The sequence below is a fragment of the Rhinoderma darwinii genome, chromosome 13 (genome assembly GCF_050947455.1).
Source record: "Rhinoderma darwinii isolate aRhiDar2 chromosome 13, aRhiDar2.hap1, whole genome shotgun sequence".
NCBI classification, from domain to species: domain Eukaryota; kingdom Metazoa; phylum Chordata; class Amphibia; order Anura; family Rhinodermatidae; genus Rhinoderma; species Rhinoderma darwinii.
The window spans coordinates 69858696-69872733 of record NC_134699.1 but is presented as its reverse complement, the minus strand read 5'-3'; the positions used below and the strand labels follow the sequence as shown (position 1 = coordinate 69872733).

The 14038-nt window shown below is 43.6% G+C and overlaps 1 protein-coding gene and 1 long non-coding RNA gene across 3 annotated transcripts in view; one reads left to right on the top strand and one right to left on the bottom strand.

Annotated features, from left to right (window-relative positions):
* LOC142666212 (uncharacterized) overlaps positions 1-14038 on the bottom strand; it is a 94506-nt gene that overhangs the window by 7847 nt on the left and 72621 nt on the right. Inside the window, exons 41-51 of the mRNA XM_075846192.1 lie at positions 4346-4559; positions 4119-4262; positions 3876-4032; positions 3044-3071; positions 2429-2540; positions 2231-2323; positions 2081-2144; positions 1889-1987; positions 1410-1513; positions 1185-1323; positions 35-153 (exon numbers count right to left, since the gene is read on the bottom strand). Coding sequence (XP_075702307.1) covers positions 35-153; positions 1185-1323; positions 1410-1513; positions 1889-1987; positions 2081-2144; positions 2231-2323; positions 2429-2540; positions 3044-3071; positions 3876-4032; positions 4119-4262; positions 4346-4559 — 1273 coding nt within the window. The remainder of the gene's footprint in view (positions 1-34; positions 154-1184; positions 1324-1409; positions 1514-1888; positions 1988-2080; positions 2145-2230; positions 2324-2428; positions 2541-3043; positions 3072-3875; positions 4033-4118; positions 4263-4345; positions 4560-14038) is intronic.
* Positions 1-14038, top strand: part of LOC142666403 (uncharacterized) — a 60311-nt gene that overhangs the window by 15471 nt on the left and 30802 nt on the right. The gene's annotated exons all lie outside the window — the stretch shown is intronic.

Below are 14038 nucleotides of genomic sequence, written 5' to 3'. Positions count from 1 at the left end.
TTTGTGATAATTGTGCTAAACCGCTGGGACGTACCTGTTGGACGGTTTGACCTTTGGTCACAAATTCATTTCCGACTTTGACTCTGGGGTAGCACAAAGCTTTCAGCACATCAGCCGAGTTCAGGCCCATCAGGTAGGCAGCCTTGTCAGCCACTAGAAGACAGATGAAACCCTTGTAGATAAAGAAGTTGTTACGATCTTACCTGCGGAGCATCTCTATGCAAACACAGGGTCCGGAGCAAAGAAGTAGAAGCCTTCATAGATAGAACTGCTACAATGGATAGAACTGCTACAATGGATAGAATTGCTACAATAGATGTAGCTGCTACAATATATAGAACTGCTACAATAGATAGAACTGCCACAGTAGATATAACTGCTACAATAGATATAACTACTACATTGGATAGAACTGCTACAATAGATAGCACTGCTACAACAGATAGAACTGCTACAACAGATAGAACTGCTACAACAGATAGAACTGCTACAACAGATAGAACTGCTACAACAGATAGAACTGCTTCAACAGATAGAACTGCTACAACAGATAAAACTGCTACAATAGATAGAACTGCTACAATGGATAGAACTGCTACAATGGATAGAACTGCTACAATAGATATAGCTGCTACAATATATAGAACTGCTACAATAGATAGAACTGCCACAATAGATATAACTGCTACAATAGATATAACTGCTACATTGGATAGAACTGCTACAACAGATAGAACTGCTACAACAGATAGAACTGCTACAACAGATAGAACTGCTACAACAGATAGAACTGCTACAACAGATAAAACTGCTACAATAGATAGAACTGCTACAATGGATAGGACTGCTACAATAGATAGAACTGCTACAATAGATAGATCTGCTACAATGGATAGAACTGCTACAATAGATAGAACTGCTACAATAGATAGAACTGCTACAATGGATAGAACTGCTACAATAGATAGAACTGCTACCAGGGGGAATCTTTGCAAAATTTGGCACCCTGTCTTTTAGGAATGATTTTTATTATTTGGAAATATCCGCAATGGACAGTAGTCCGTGATGGAGCGCGCCTAATGCTACAATCACAATCCATCTATTCGACCTTGACTGGTCCAGACATCTTAGATGTTTCCAGGTGGATGTGTCTTGAAATTATCCTGCACCACAATCCCACTCACCTTCTGTGCCCTCAGGCTCGGCCTGCTCCTCTCTCTGCTTCTGCTTGAACTTCATGTTACCAAAGTGCATTACAGCACCGGTCAGTTTGTAGATGCCCATTTTTTCATCTGAATTGAACCCCAGGATGTCAATGGCACTCTGTAAGGAAAAGGTAAAACATTTGAGATGGTTTTAAGGTTCATCATAAGTATTGCTATCTTACGAGCAAAGAATAATAAACTTACGTCTGTAGCCATCAACTCCTCTTGATCGTCAATGCTGGCCACCGTGATCTCACCCTGGCTGATAAACGGGAAGTCGTATGGGTTGGTTGTGATCAGCAGCTGATCTGAATAAGAAGGAGGTGGTGGTTATTTTTTGTGACGCCACCAAGAGCAGACACACACAGCAGATAGTCCCTGTGCAAGAAGAGTCCATGGGCCCGGTGCTCTCCAATAGTTCATGGTAGCAGAGCTCTCTATGCAACAACCCTGTACCGGTGATTGTGAGCTCTAATATTCACTAGATTAGACCCTACAGGCAGTCTAATAGACAGTAGGAAGCTGCATTTTGCTTTCTTACTGGGCCCTATGCCGCGCCTGGATGGCATTCTACAATGACAATGATACAAATCCACAGTCTGAGAACATAACACATATATATATATTCTTATGCAGTGATGAACCGGTTGAAATACACAAGTTGCCCCATTCCTTGGACTTACCGATTAGCTCGGGCCTCTTGTTGGACATGATCTGGTAGAAGATGTGGTAGCTCCTTTCTGCAGACAGCTGGAATGTTACTCTGGACTTTTCCAGTAGATCTGAAAAAAAAACAAGACACATGTTTTATAAAAAAAAAAAAAAAAGTTTGAACTTAAGTAAATTTTTTTTTAGAGAAATGTGGCTCATCTTACATGTTTCAATATCAGCAGAAGACAGCTTTCCTGTGGTACCAAAGTGGATTCTGATAAATTTACCCTAGAGATTTTGATTGAAAAATGTAAATTTTGGGGAGTTTGCATTTTTATTTACGGCAAGTTTACAAAGACTAATGTCAAACTTACAAAACGGGAGGAGTTGTCATTCCTGACGGTCTTGGCGTTACCAAAAGCCTCTAGCAATGGGTTAGCCTGGATAATCTGGTCTTCAAGATTCCCCTATAGAAGTAAATTGGCGAGAACGATGAGTTCTCGGAAACATAAACCGTAGATACAAGACCTGACTCCAAACCCAACAAGCGTCATCACACAAAATCAACTCACCTGGATTTTTCCAGGCTGTTCTTCCTTCTTCTTCTCACCTACTGCTGCAATTGTTGCAAAGTATTGGATGACACGTTTCGTGTTCACAGTCTTCCCGGCACCAGATTCTCCACTGTGTATACGTAGAAAATCATTGGAAACTAAAAAATACATTGGAAGAGGTGACTGATGTCTCTTATTATCAGCAGGGTCTGATCAAGGTCTTTACAGACCCTTGGACCATATCTGTATGGGGGCCACATGTAATGGTAGAGTGATTTTTATATAACACTGGCCAAAAATGGGGCCATACTAATAATACTACCACACAGTGCCAAAGAACAGTACCAAGAAGTGCCCACATAATACAGTACCCACATAGCTGTGCTATATAGTACTCAATGCTACCATCATACCTTGCCCAAATGCAATACAGCCAATACTCTTAGGTAGGTTGGCGACATGTTGTCAGGTAGTTTGTTTACAGCGGGACACCCATAATGGGGCAAGTTAGAGGGCCCTAACTGGGTATCACTGCTCTGTTTCACCTCTTTCCTGACCTCATTGAATATTTGTTATAGGATCAGTGGCCCTTTAAGTTCAGATGTCTATTTCATTCCCATGTACGATACTTACGTAATCAGGACAGACTGATTTTCACGATCTGTTTAAAAAAAGAGAAAATAATGACGCATAAAAATTAGTGACAAAACAAGCGCACATTTATTGATATGTATGAAGTCATTCTAACCCCTTCATGACCGCCCACTGTCTTTTGACAGCGGGCGGTGCAGGTCATTAGTCTACAGCAATGTCTTTTGTCGTCACTGTAGAAAAGGCTTAAGGAACAATCGAGTGAGCGCTCATAGTCTAGGCAGGAACGGTTACTAACAGCTCCTAAACTTAGAGAAGCCTCCTGAATACAGCTGGAATCAGGAAAATCTAGCTGCTTAACCACTCGATCGCCATGATCCGTGATCGCGGCATGATCAAAGGGCACTTCCCACTTCAAAACTTATAGTCAATTTTTTCTACCCTTAAACCGCCCAGAAAAAAATTAAAATTCTCCTGCATAAAACAAGGCCGTATATAGTCACGTCAATGAAAAAACTAAACTTATGCTTGATGAAAGGCAGAAAGGAAAAAACGGAAAAATGGAGCTGGTCATTCAAGTTTTTACAGGCCTGGTCATTAGGGAGTTAATCATTAACCCTACAAGGAATACCATTCGAGGGGATGTTTTAGATAAATGATGGCTTGTGATAGCCCTTTAAATGCTAGAACAGTGTGTCCATCTATATCATAATATCTAGGGCAAATAATTATGTCTTTTACAATTATCCATCTAAAAAATTTTGGTCTCAAGACTATTTGACTAAAAAAAAAAACAATCATTATTATGTTTTGGGACAATAGAAGATTAGACCCCGACCACGTCTTCCCGCAATGGACTGTAGACAGTACTCACCGGTCAACATTGCCTGATAGGCGTTATCAGAGATGGAGAAGATGTGTGGTGGGGCCTCCTGACGCTTCTTGCCTCTGTAGGCGTTTACCACCTCGGGGTTGTACACAGGCAGCCACTTGTAGGGATTGACTGTTGCACAAAACAGCCCAGAATAGGTCTAAAAAAAAGGACAATAGAATTAAATTTAAAAAAAAAAAAAAAAAATTTTTATTTTTGCTGAAGTAGTGAGGTTATGAGACTTACGTAGATCATCCAGGCGGCATAACGCTCTTTGAGGTTATATAGGACAGATGGTTCATTCAAGTGGGTCATCATTGCCATGTCTTCAATCTTATCGTACTTGGGTGGATTCATGGGGAAGACTTCGTCATCCTTCACTGTGACGGTCTGGAAAAAATAAAGAACCGGTATTATACTTGTGACTCGTTTCTTTTCTATATTTTTATAATCGAATGAATCTTTGTCCTTACGGTGTTATCTTCTTTCTTTACGGTGACTTTTCCTCCTTCTCGGCTCTGGACACATCCTTTTACATACATCTGCTTAGGGTCAATCACAAAGTAAGACGCTTTGGCATCAAACGGGCGATTTTGAGCCTCAACTCTCTCTTTCTCTGACTTTCGGAGGTATTGGGCCGCCTCCCCATACGAAGCCATCTCACCGTCACCCATGGCTGATGACTTTCTGTATGGAAAGAATACAAAAACGTAGGAAAAATGAATAAGTCAGAGGCGACACTTTGAAGGCTTCTTCGGGCTGAAGGGGAAATCTCGAATATTGTTTCATTTTCGGTTGTATTGTTTTACAAACTATATTCATACTGTGCGCTTACTGCGCTGTTTTTTCGGATTACTACTTAATATGATATATCAAAAAGTTCAAGTCTGATTAGTATTACAGGTACAAGCCGGGCGATCCTACCTGTGAGTATCCTTCTACGATGGAAAATTATGTTCAAAGGATTTCAGCTGTGGGAAAAAAGGGATAATAATTATTATAAATCTGTGTCGCCGCTTTCTCCGTCAACCCTTCTTTCTCTCAATGTCTACTCTATCGGGCTAAAATATGACACAATTGTTTGAGGACTTCCAAACTACTTTACTAAAGTATAAGAGTTTCGCACACTATCAAAATGCAGTCCTGAAGCATCGAGCCGAGGAAGTCCCTGCCGAGGGGGTAAGGAGCGGAGAACAGCAACCATACATAGTTCTCTATGATCCGTCAGATGAATAATAATCTCACCACCAGAGGGAAGGGATTTACCCGTGTCTAATGTTTACTTTATCTTGGATGGAGGGGCAGCGCATATTTTTCAGACTTCCATTTTTAGATGGAAGGAAAAAAGAAAAAAGTTCTCCGTCACTCATTCTTTTTTTCCAGCTAGAAAATATGATTAATAGTCGGGAAAATGCGTGATGTGTACCCCATATGATATATAATTTAATGGGAAGGGATATTTTTGGACCATAAAATGAAAGCCTCATGTATGGAGACACATGGAGTCTTTGTGGATCCGTCTTCTCCCCTATAAACAATGCCTTGTAATATGGCAAGTGTTGAATCTGGGAATTTTTATATAAAATCGGGGGCTCAAGGTGTTACAGTATGGGCACATAGCAGGAAATGGGTGCCACAATATATGGATCCATACAATACAGATCCATAATCCGGCCGTGTACAGTGGCTAAAAAGGAAATACATGCTTCAAATGTAATAAGAAAAACGGATTTCCATATTATAGTTGTGCCCAGTGGCAGCCGGAGCAGTTGATCGGTGCGGGATCCGGGTGTCAGACCCCAAACCATCATATACTGATGACTTATCCTGTAGATAGTATGAAAAAACAGTCTGTGCCCAGACAACCCCTTCAACACAACGCTTAGCAGAGAGAACGACACACATCGTTGGAGCCGCACAGCTTACCTCTAGATGCAGAGCCAGTGAAGGATGTGCCCACACTGCCCCCTTATACTTTTATACACCGAGTTCTGCTACACCAGCATTATCACTCTCTATATTTGGACCTTAATATTAAAGGCTCCCAGCTGTAAATGTGTTGATGTTGTAATTTTACTTCTGTCGACCACTGTGTGATACACGATACGGCCGCTACGGTTAACCATATGGTCAATCAATTTTTTTTTTGTATACAGTATCATTGGGGATGTGTTTATGGACAGGCTGCTTTCATTCCCGATTTAGAACAGCGATCTCGATGTCACTACGGACTCAATTTCATGGATTTCTCAGTCAACTTTTATTTCAGGTTAACGTTGGCCACGGGCAGGATATCATTTTCAGCAGAACAGATGTCTTTGTGATGAAAACTGTTGCGTGTAGACCATGTACTGCACTATGTGAAGGCGTTACTGTGGGTTATTATATCAGAATAGCTGCACAGAATGGTACGGCTCACTTTATTTCCTATTCTTTTTCTGCCAGAAAGTGATCCAAGTGTTCCTATAAAGGGATATGGTAGCAGTTACTCACTTAGCCACGTCATTTTTTGGGGAATAATCTAGCTATCTAACCAAGAGCATACATATATACATTCCCAAAAATATTCTGTTTGGACCAAAGATCGGAACGACACAACACGTACACTTTCCTGGAAATTCATTACGGTTAGCGATTAGACTGGCAGTATTGATAATCTGATAAGAAAGCGTTAACTTGTTCATTAATGTCTCCACCGATTAGCACGTTATCATCTCAGTATTGGTCATATTGGTAGACAGGAGGATACGCCAAGGAGGGAAGGCTTCTTAGAAGGTCCTTGACTGGTTGCACCAAAACGATGTGTCTCTCCTTCTTACACATCCTCGATCAGCCACCTATACCACTACATCTAGACATTAAAGATGTTGTTCCAACTGGACGACTCCTGTTCCTATGGCATATTGATGTTATAGAGGGGTACTCCACTGTGGAGGAATAGCCTCTATCGCTGTCTTTAGAGAAGGGGTTGAGGAGATCCAGAAAAATGAGGAAGGGTCTCAACAAGTCCTGAAGAAAGTGGATGACGTGTCGGGTATTCTGTCCTTGTTGTGACTTTTCTCTCAGTACAGTCTGAAAAAATGGTTGCAAAATAGTAAGAGCAATAAGGTAGAAATGTGAAGAAGCCCCGCGAAAAATAGTAGCGTTCATCGTTCAGCACTGTTACCTTCCACCTCTGTGGTGCTGGATTAGAATCCGATCCGGATACGACCATAGGTGGTCCTACCATAAATCTCGAGAGGGACTAGTTCAGAACTGTGTACAGCATTGTGGAAAATGTTGGCACCATGGTACACATTTACTAAGTCTGGTGGTAGAGGAGATCATTGGAGTGATTAATAAACGGCAGATGCCTCATCGTAAATGTTTCACTGTCTGAGATGCAGAAAAAAACAAAACTCTGCCTGCTATGGGAAGACGTAGATTTGCAACAAAATTTGCACCATCTTCTAATTTTAAAAATTGTATTAAAACTGGTCAAAACTTGGAGACCACACCCTCTTTTCTCGTCACTTTCCAAATATGAAAAGTCACCTAAATCTAACATAAACCGCATGATTCATCTTTAGGATGGGTCAATTACGAGATCACATAGTGGTGGCACTTGTGGCCTGGTAGTTTGGCACAGCCCACTTTAAACACCTCTCTTGCTTACCCTTCTTCATATCTGCCATACTTGGACTGGCAACCTACACAGACATTGGTGATCCTGACAAAAATGGCAGGATCTGTTTACGAATATCTACAGCCATCGTATTGTGTCCGTCTTCACCCTACAATAACCCAACAGCGGATCTCCTTGTTTTCCGTGTTTTCGCCTGACCGATGTATTTTGCCTTAGTGTCCGTAGTGACTCTAATAGAGGCCCATTCAGATAAGGCTTGAAGAGGTCCCTGGCATCTATTTTAATGTGGTTATAAAACATGATATTCCCCCTGTTAAATATAGATTGCCATCAGTGCCTGAAGAGCTGCAGTTGTTATAGCTCTGGAAAAAAAATGATTTCCCTCCCCTTTACTCGGAGAACATGAATCCATCAAATTTCCCAAAAATTAATGTGTGAACTCAAGTTAATTATTTGGAGATTGTGGCGGCGTCTTCCAATGTTGGTGAGGTGCCCATTTATTGGCACGTAGGTGGCACTTGTCTTAAAGGATTTCATTATATAAAATAGGTGAAGTCTTTGTCACGTGGTTCATACATCTGAATAACTCCAGTAGATTTATAACCTATATGAATGGTTTACTATACGAAAAGGTGGGGTCAAGTGCCATGGATAGACCTGAAGATCGGAGGGATCCTTGAAGATTAAAGGATCTCACTCACCACTGTAAACTATCTAAAACATACGTTCAAAAGTGAATGAGTCCAATGGGAGCACTTCTTGAAGATTATAGGATCTTTCCACCACTGTATACAATCCAATGAGGGTCCTTCTTGAAGAGTACAGGATCTTTCCACCACTGTATACAATCCAATGAGGACCCTTCTTGGAGAAGAGCCAATGGCCCAACCAATGGAACATGTCCTATTAACCATATCAGCAATGCTCATGACTAAATGTCTGAATTGAAGTTTTTCAATACTAACAATATGATAAATATTTTTTCACAATTTTACCCTATACATAAAAATCTATTTAAAGGAGATGTCAAATTTAGTAATCCCATTGTCATATACATATATCGTACTAGATAATTGAGAGTTAATAGAGGGGGGTCCCCTGTTCTGGACCCTGGGCAGAGTAGAGCGCGGTTACTTAGAATGTCTTTCGGTCTGGAGGACCTGAACTGTATTAATATGATTGGACACTGTGTAATGCTACATTTCTCCTGTGGTGGCGCTGCAGGGAAATTGCATCTTTACCGCCATATTTCTTAACAGATTACAGCTGATCGCTCGGGGTCCCAGCAGAGGGACACTTTCTGATCAGCTTTTTGTCAGAGGACTCTTGTAAAAAGCAATGATGGCCCAAACCAAAGAAACCCTTCAAACGGAGTTCAATAGAGGAGTCGATACATTGTTTTATTACTTTTACCCGTACAATCTGATAATTATTTTCTCAGCACATTACATTTTTAACACTGGGATTTTCATATAGTATTTCCTCTGCCACTTATAAGTTCCATATGGTCACGCTGAGAGTAGTGGCCATCTGCAACATTTTTGTGCCATGGCTTCCTACCTCAAAAATGCTCAAGGACACCTCGCGAGCAAGAACCATTAATCATACCTAATCAAGCTAGGACAAATGATCGCTCTGTAAATCTATTTTAGATGTATCATTTTCCAAAAATGAGTCTAAGTAGCCCGTCCCTGAGAACTGAACTTGAGGAATAACCATCAACAGCCAGGCACCTCGTGGGAAAATGTCAACTCAACTGGAGCCACTCGTGGTGGTTGAAAGCAGACGGTACATACGTGATCAAGATGTTACGGAAGAGAACAACCATAATGGCTGCAATTATGGATGACTATTGAATGATCTCTATGGGTCAAAATCTCACAACCTCAGGGCCTCAGCTGAAGTCTAGCAGGAGTTGAATGAATGTTGGTAGTATTGATGGTGGTGGACCATTAAGTGATGAAAATATTACATTCTTCGCCCCTCAAGAAAATACAATGAAAGGTATGGTCATGTCAAGTAGAACTAGATCTTTGGGATTTTGGCCCTCTTTTTCCCCAAAAATACCGGCCAAGATAAAAAAGGACTGTGGCCCCACTTTTCCCACCACCACCCTTCCATGCCGTGTCTATAGAGTGAACACCACTTTCCTGTGTTCGCAGGTCTAATTCTGGTCAGACACTTTGCCCTTGTTCAGGCTTGTATGAAGAAACTGACAACTGACTCTTAATCTTCTTCTTAAAGGGCTGTGTCCCTACACACTGACAGTCTCCAATCATTACTTACAGTATCAGACTGTCTAGGGACACATCCTCCCGACAAGAGGAATGGTAACACTCAGTTCTCAATTAGTCCTGGGTACATGGAGTCTTTTTGTGAAATACAAGGATTACCTATAACAGACATGTCGAGAAGTGATAGCTCCTCTATAAATTCAGTGACTATAGAAGACATCTTCTCTGATGGGAGTCATCCGCTTTCCTTTTCTTCTCCATTTGGCCCAGATCGCCATGGTGACTTCTCCTGCCAACTGCAGAATTTACTGCTGAGACATTTTTGGCCCCCCTCAAACTCCAAACATACCAACCTAATATAGGTTCCCCCAGACCCCATAAATAGATTCCCTAAAGAAATAGACAACAGAGCAGAACCCCTAAAAAAAGATAAACCTCCCTTAATACAGAACTCTGATGCCCCTCTTCATAACAGACCTCAGAACTCAGCTACCCCTTTATTCAGACATCAGACGACATGTGCAGATACTCACCGCTCCCCATTCCTTCACTCCACTTCAACTCCGCTACAGAAAACAGGAAGAATCGTGGAACTCTAGCCAGTGGTCTCTCTCTGCGCCGGCCTCCTTACTCCACCTTCTTCCCCCAATTAGTCCCCGCACTCAGTGGCAATCCACTTTTGGTCCCGCTCCCTCGTTCTCCCTTCTGACAAGGAGTGCGGGCATTGGTGTGTTGCCTGTGACAGGCATGTCGCACTGGCGTCCCGTCCTTGCCCTGGAGGTCGGAATGCTAGTCAGGGGCTAAAATATAGCCATTAATATGGCAGAGGAAAAATACTTACCAGCACCGGCTGCCTAAGGTGAATGCCAGCTGGGCCGGTGGTTTACCGGCTGGGTGACAAACCTAGTTCCAGTTCATTCCTACACATCTTGGCAATAGACAGAAGAGCAATTCTTCACAAAGTGTGAGGCGCCCCCTAGTTGTTGGTGAGGGGCAGCTGGGCAGGCAGTTTTGACAGAAGTGATTTATATTCAGCACAGGCCGTTCTCTGGTTTAGAAACATCAATGAACCCTGATTTAAAGGGGCATTCCCATCATAGACATTTATGGCATAATCCTAGAAATGTCTGTTAGATGCGGGTCACAACCCTGGGATCTGCACCTATCTCCAGAATGAGGATCACCAGACGGGGCCCGCTGATGTGGCGGCTGCAGACCCATCTCATCCAGGTGGAGAATCTCCTTTCACTTCAACGAGAGTTATGGAAACAGCCGAGCACGCTTATTCCGCACTTTCTGTAAGTACCATAGAACAAAACAGAGAGAATCATTCCGTGGATTTGCCATGAATGTCTAAGATGGAAATAAAGAATTAAGGACACAAATTGAGATAATTTGGTAATAGAGTGCAACACCGGCGACGGGTCCTGCTCCTGCCGGCTGTCCCAGGCCACCGGCCTCTACTGTTCTCCTCCGCTCGCGACCGTACTTATCCTAGTGCGTGCACGCCAGACACCTCTTAAAGGGCCAGCGCGCGTGAATTACAAAAAACACTCTACCGATCCCTGTTGCCCCTAGGACTATTTAAGGCATCTTCACTATCCACCAGGTGCCTGAGTAACATTGGAACAATCTAGTGTCATTCTGCAAGGGTTCCTGTGTGCATCTGATTCCTGTCCACTATTGCGATCTGTTGTCAGCCGGTATCCAGTTTTTCGTTACCCACCTGTATCCAGTCCACTATTGCTATCTGTTGTCAGCCTATATGCAGTTATCCATCACCAGCCTGTATCCAGTCTGGTATTGCTATCTGTGTCCAGCCTGTATCCAGTCCACTATTTCAATCTGCAGTCAGACAGTATCCGGCTCCCCACTACCTGCCTGCCTATGTCCAGCTGCCTGCCTGTGCCCAGCAACCTGCTGCCTGCCTGTATCCAGCAACCCGCTCCCTTCCTGCGTCCAACTATCCGCTGCCTGCATGTAACCAGTGTCGCTGCAGAATTTACATTGTCCATTAACGTTGGACATTATCTGCATTTGTCTATGAGTTCCAAATTAGTGAATGCTCTCTCAATGGTGGATCTGAGAGAGGCCGGCCGGCCGGAGAGAGACCATGACACGCAGCGTCAGTGTTCAAACAGTCTCCCTGCCATGGGGGGCAGATGCATCTTTATTTATAATGGAGAGAGAGAAGGTGTTACCCTCATGCTTACACATATACATACCACATATGGTAAAACATAGAGTTCCAAGCTTATCTTAACATATATATTTAGTTTAAATGGATTGCAAGTGTTTTTGGGTTTTGTCATGTCAGCCCTTGTATCAGCTGATTACAAGGTCATTAGGTCATGTGGCCGAAGTCTTAGAATAGAATACTCATCCCCCCTGTAGGCTGTTGTTAGCAGATCTTTGAGCTTTAGTGACAACTCAACTGTCCATTTAAAGCAATATATGTTCACACATGTAAAGATAATTAAAATATCTTTGACACCAGTGATCCGCTATCCACCTGTGACCAGCGATCTGCTATCAGCTTCCATTCTTCAAGGTACCATCTGCCAGTGCCTGTTTCTAGTCTGTTAGGCCAGCAGCTACTCCGCCAGGACCACCTCAAGAAGTAGCCACCTGGTAGCCTCCCTGCAGCGAAGACCAGATCCCTGTAGAGGGGTTAAAGGGTGAAGACCAGGGAGGCTGCTTAGATAATGCCTGTAGATGTGGTCCTAAGCCAAACCGGTGGAGTCGCCCAGTGGGTCCACAAACCTGCCAGTCATAACAGAGACATTTTGAAGAATGATTAATTGTGTCAAAACTTTTTGAATTTCTTCTTTACCACATGTCAATCACTGCACCATTTTTTTAAGAAGATTTTATGGAATTTTGGTCAGTTTCAGAAAATATATCTGGCTGTAAGATCCTATGATAAAATGAGATGTTTCTGCCTTTACAACACGGTGAAGTGACCTAACCGTAGCGCGGACTGTGAATGTCTCCCTGAACCTTTATCCCCATCTAGTGGGATCGGCTAATAAACGCAGGATACCGTATCTATGAGCAGGAATTTCAGGGCCCCATACAGCTAAATTTTCTGGGCCCCCCTACCGTGGCACCGCCTGTTAACGGTACTCCGTCCAGCACTATATCATGGTACCCAGGGCCGCCATCAGGGGGGTATTAGGGGTACTGGTGTGAGGGGCCCGACCAAACCTAATTGAAAGGGGGGCCCGGCAACTGCCGCGACTTGCCTTTGGTAGAAAAAAAACAGGCCCCTGCAATGGGGCCCGTTTTTTTCACCAAAAGAATGTCGTGAGCTCCCCCTCTCGTCATGAGGGGCCGTCAAACACCGCCCGCCTGCGCGACCAATCGCGCGCACCTGCAAACTCCCGCGCGTGCGCACTCGCGAGCGTCTGCGAGCGCGCACCTGCGAGCGCACGCACCCGCGACCACCCGTGCGCGCACCAGTGACCGCCTTGAACCGCACACCGAATTTTGAGGCAGATTTTGACCTGCCCACACTATCTTATGGTGACGGAAACGGAAGCTGTGCTGTCACTTTCACTTTCCGTTGCGGGGTACACCCGACGGAAACCTCAGACGGAACCCCGAAACGGAAGCGAACGGTGATGTGAACAGGCCCTAACACAAAAGTTTTGTATTTTTTTAAGCTGGTTCACAAAAAAAAATAATTCCAAATTCTACTGGACCAACTGCCTATTTAGAGACCGGCAGCAGCTCCAGGAGCGACATCATAAGGGACACACTAGGCGGATATGCGGAGTAAAACTACACAGCTTATCCGTGCCGGTAGCCGCAGGGAATTCTGCCAGCAAAACCGCTCTAAATAGTGGCGCAGGTTTCGTGAGGCATGTCCGCTGCGGGAATCCTGCAGGGAAAAAAAAAAGTTTAGACTTGCCCCGGCCGTAGTTTAAGTGACGCATCTCTCTCTTCTGAACGTAGCCCCTCCTCCAGGGATGACACTGTAGAACATGTGACCGCTGCAGCAGTTACATGGGATGAAACATCATGACATGACATGTGGTGCTTTTCTGTTTTCATTCATAGTTTATACGGCTGCGGGAGTGCTGGGCGTGATTTTCACGCACCCATTGACTTCAATGGGTGCGTGATGCGCGAACAACGCACAAACATAGGACATGTCGTGAGTTTTACGCAGCGGACACACGCTGCGTGAAAATCACTGACAGTCTGCACAGCCCCATAGACTAACATAGGTCCGTGCGAGGTGCGTGAAAATCACGTGCGTTGCACGGACGTATTACGCTTTCGTCTGAATAAGCCCTAACAAT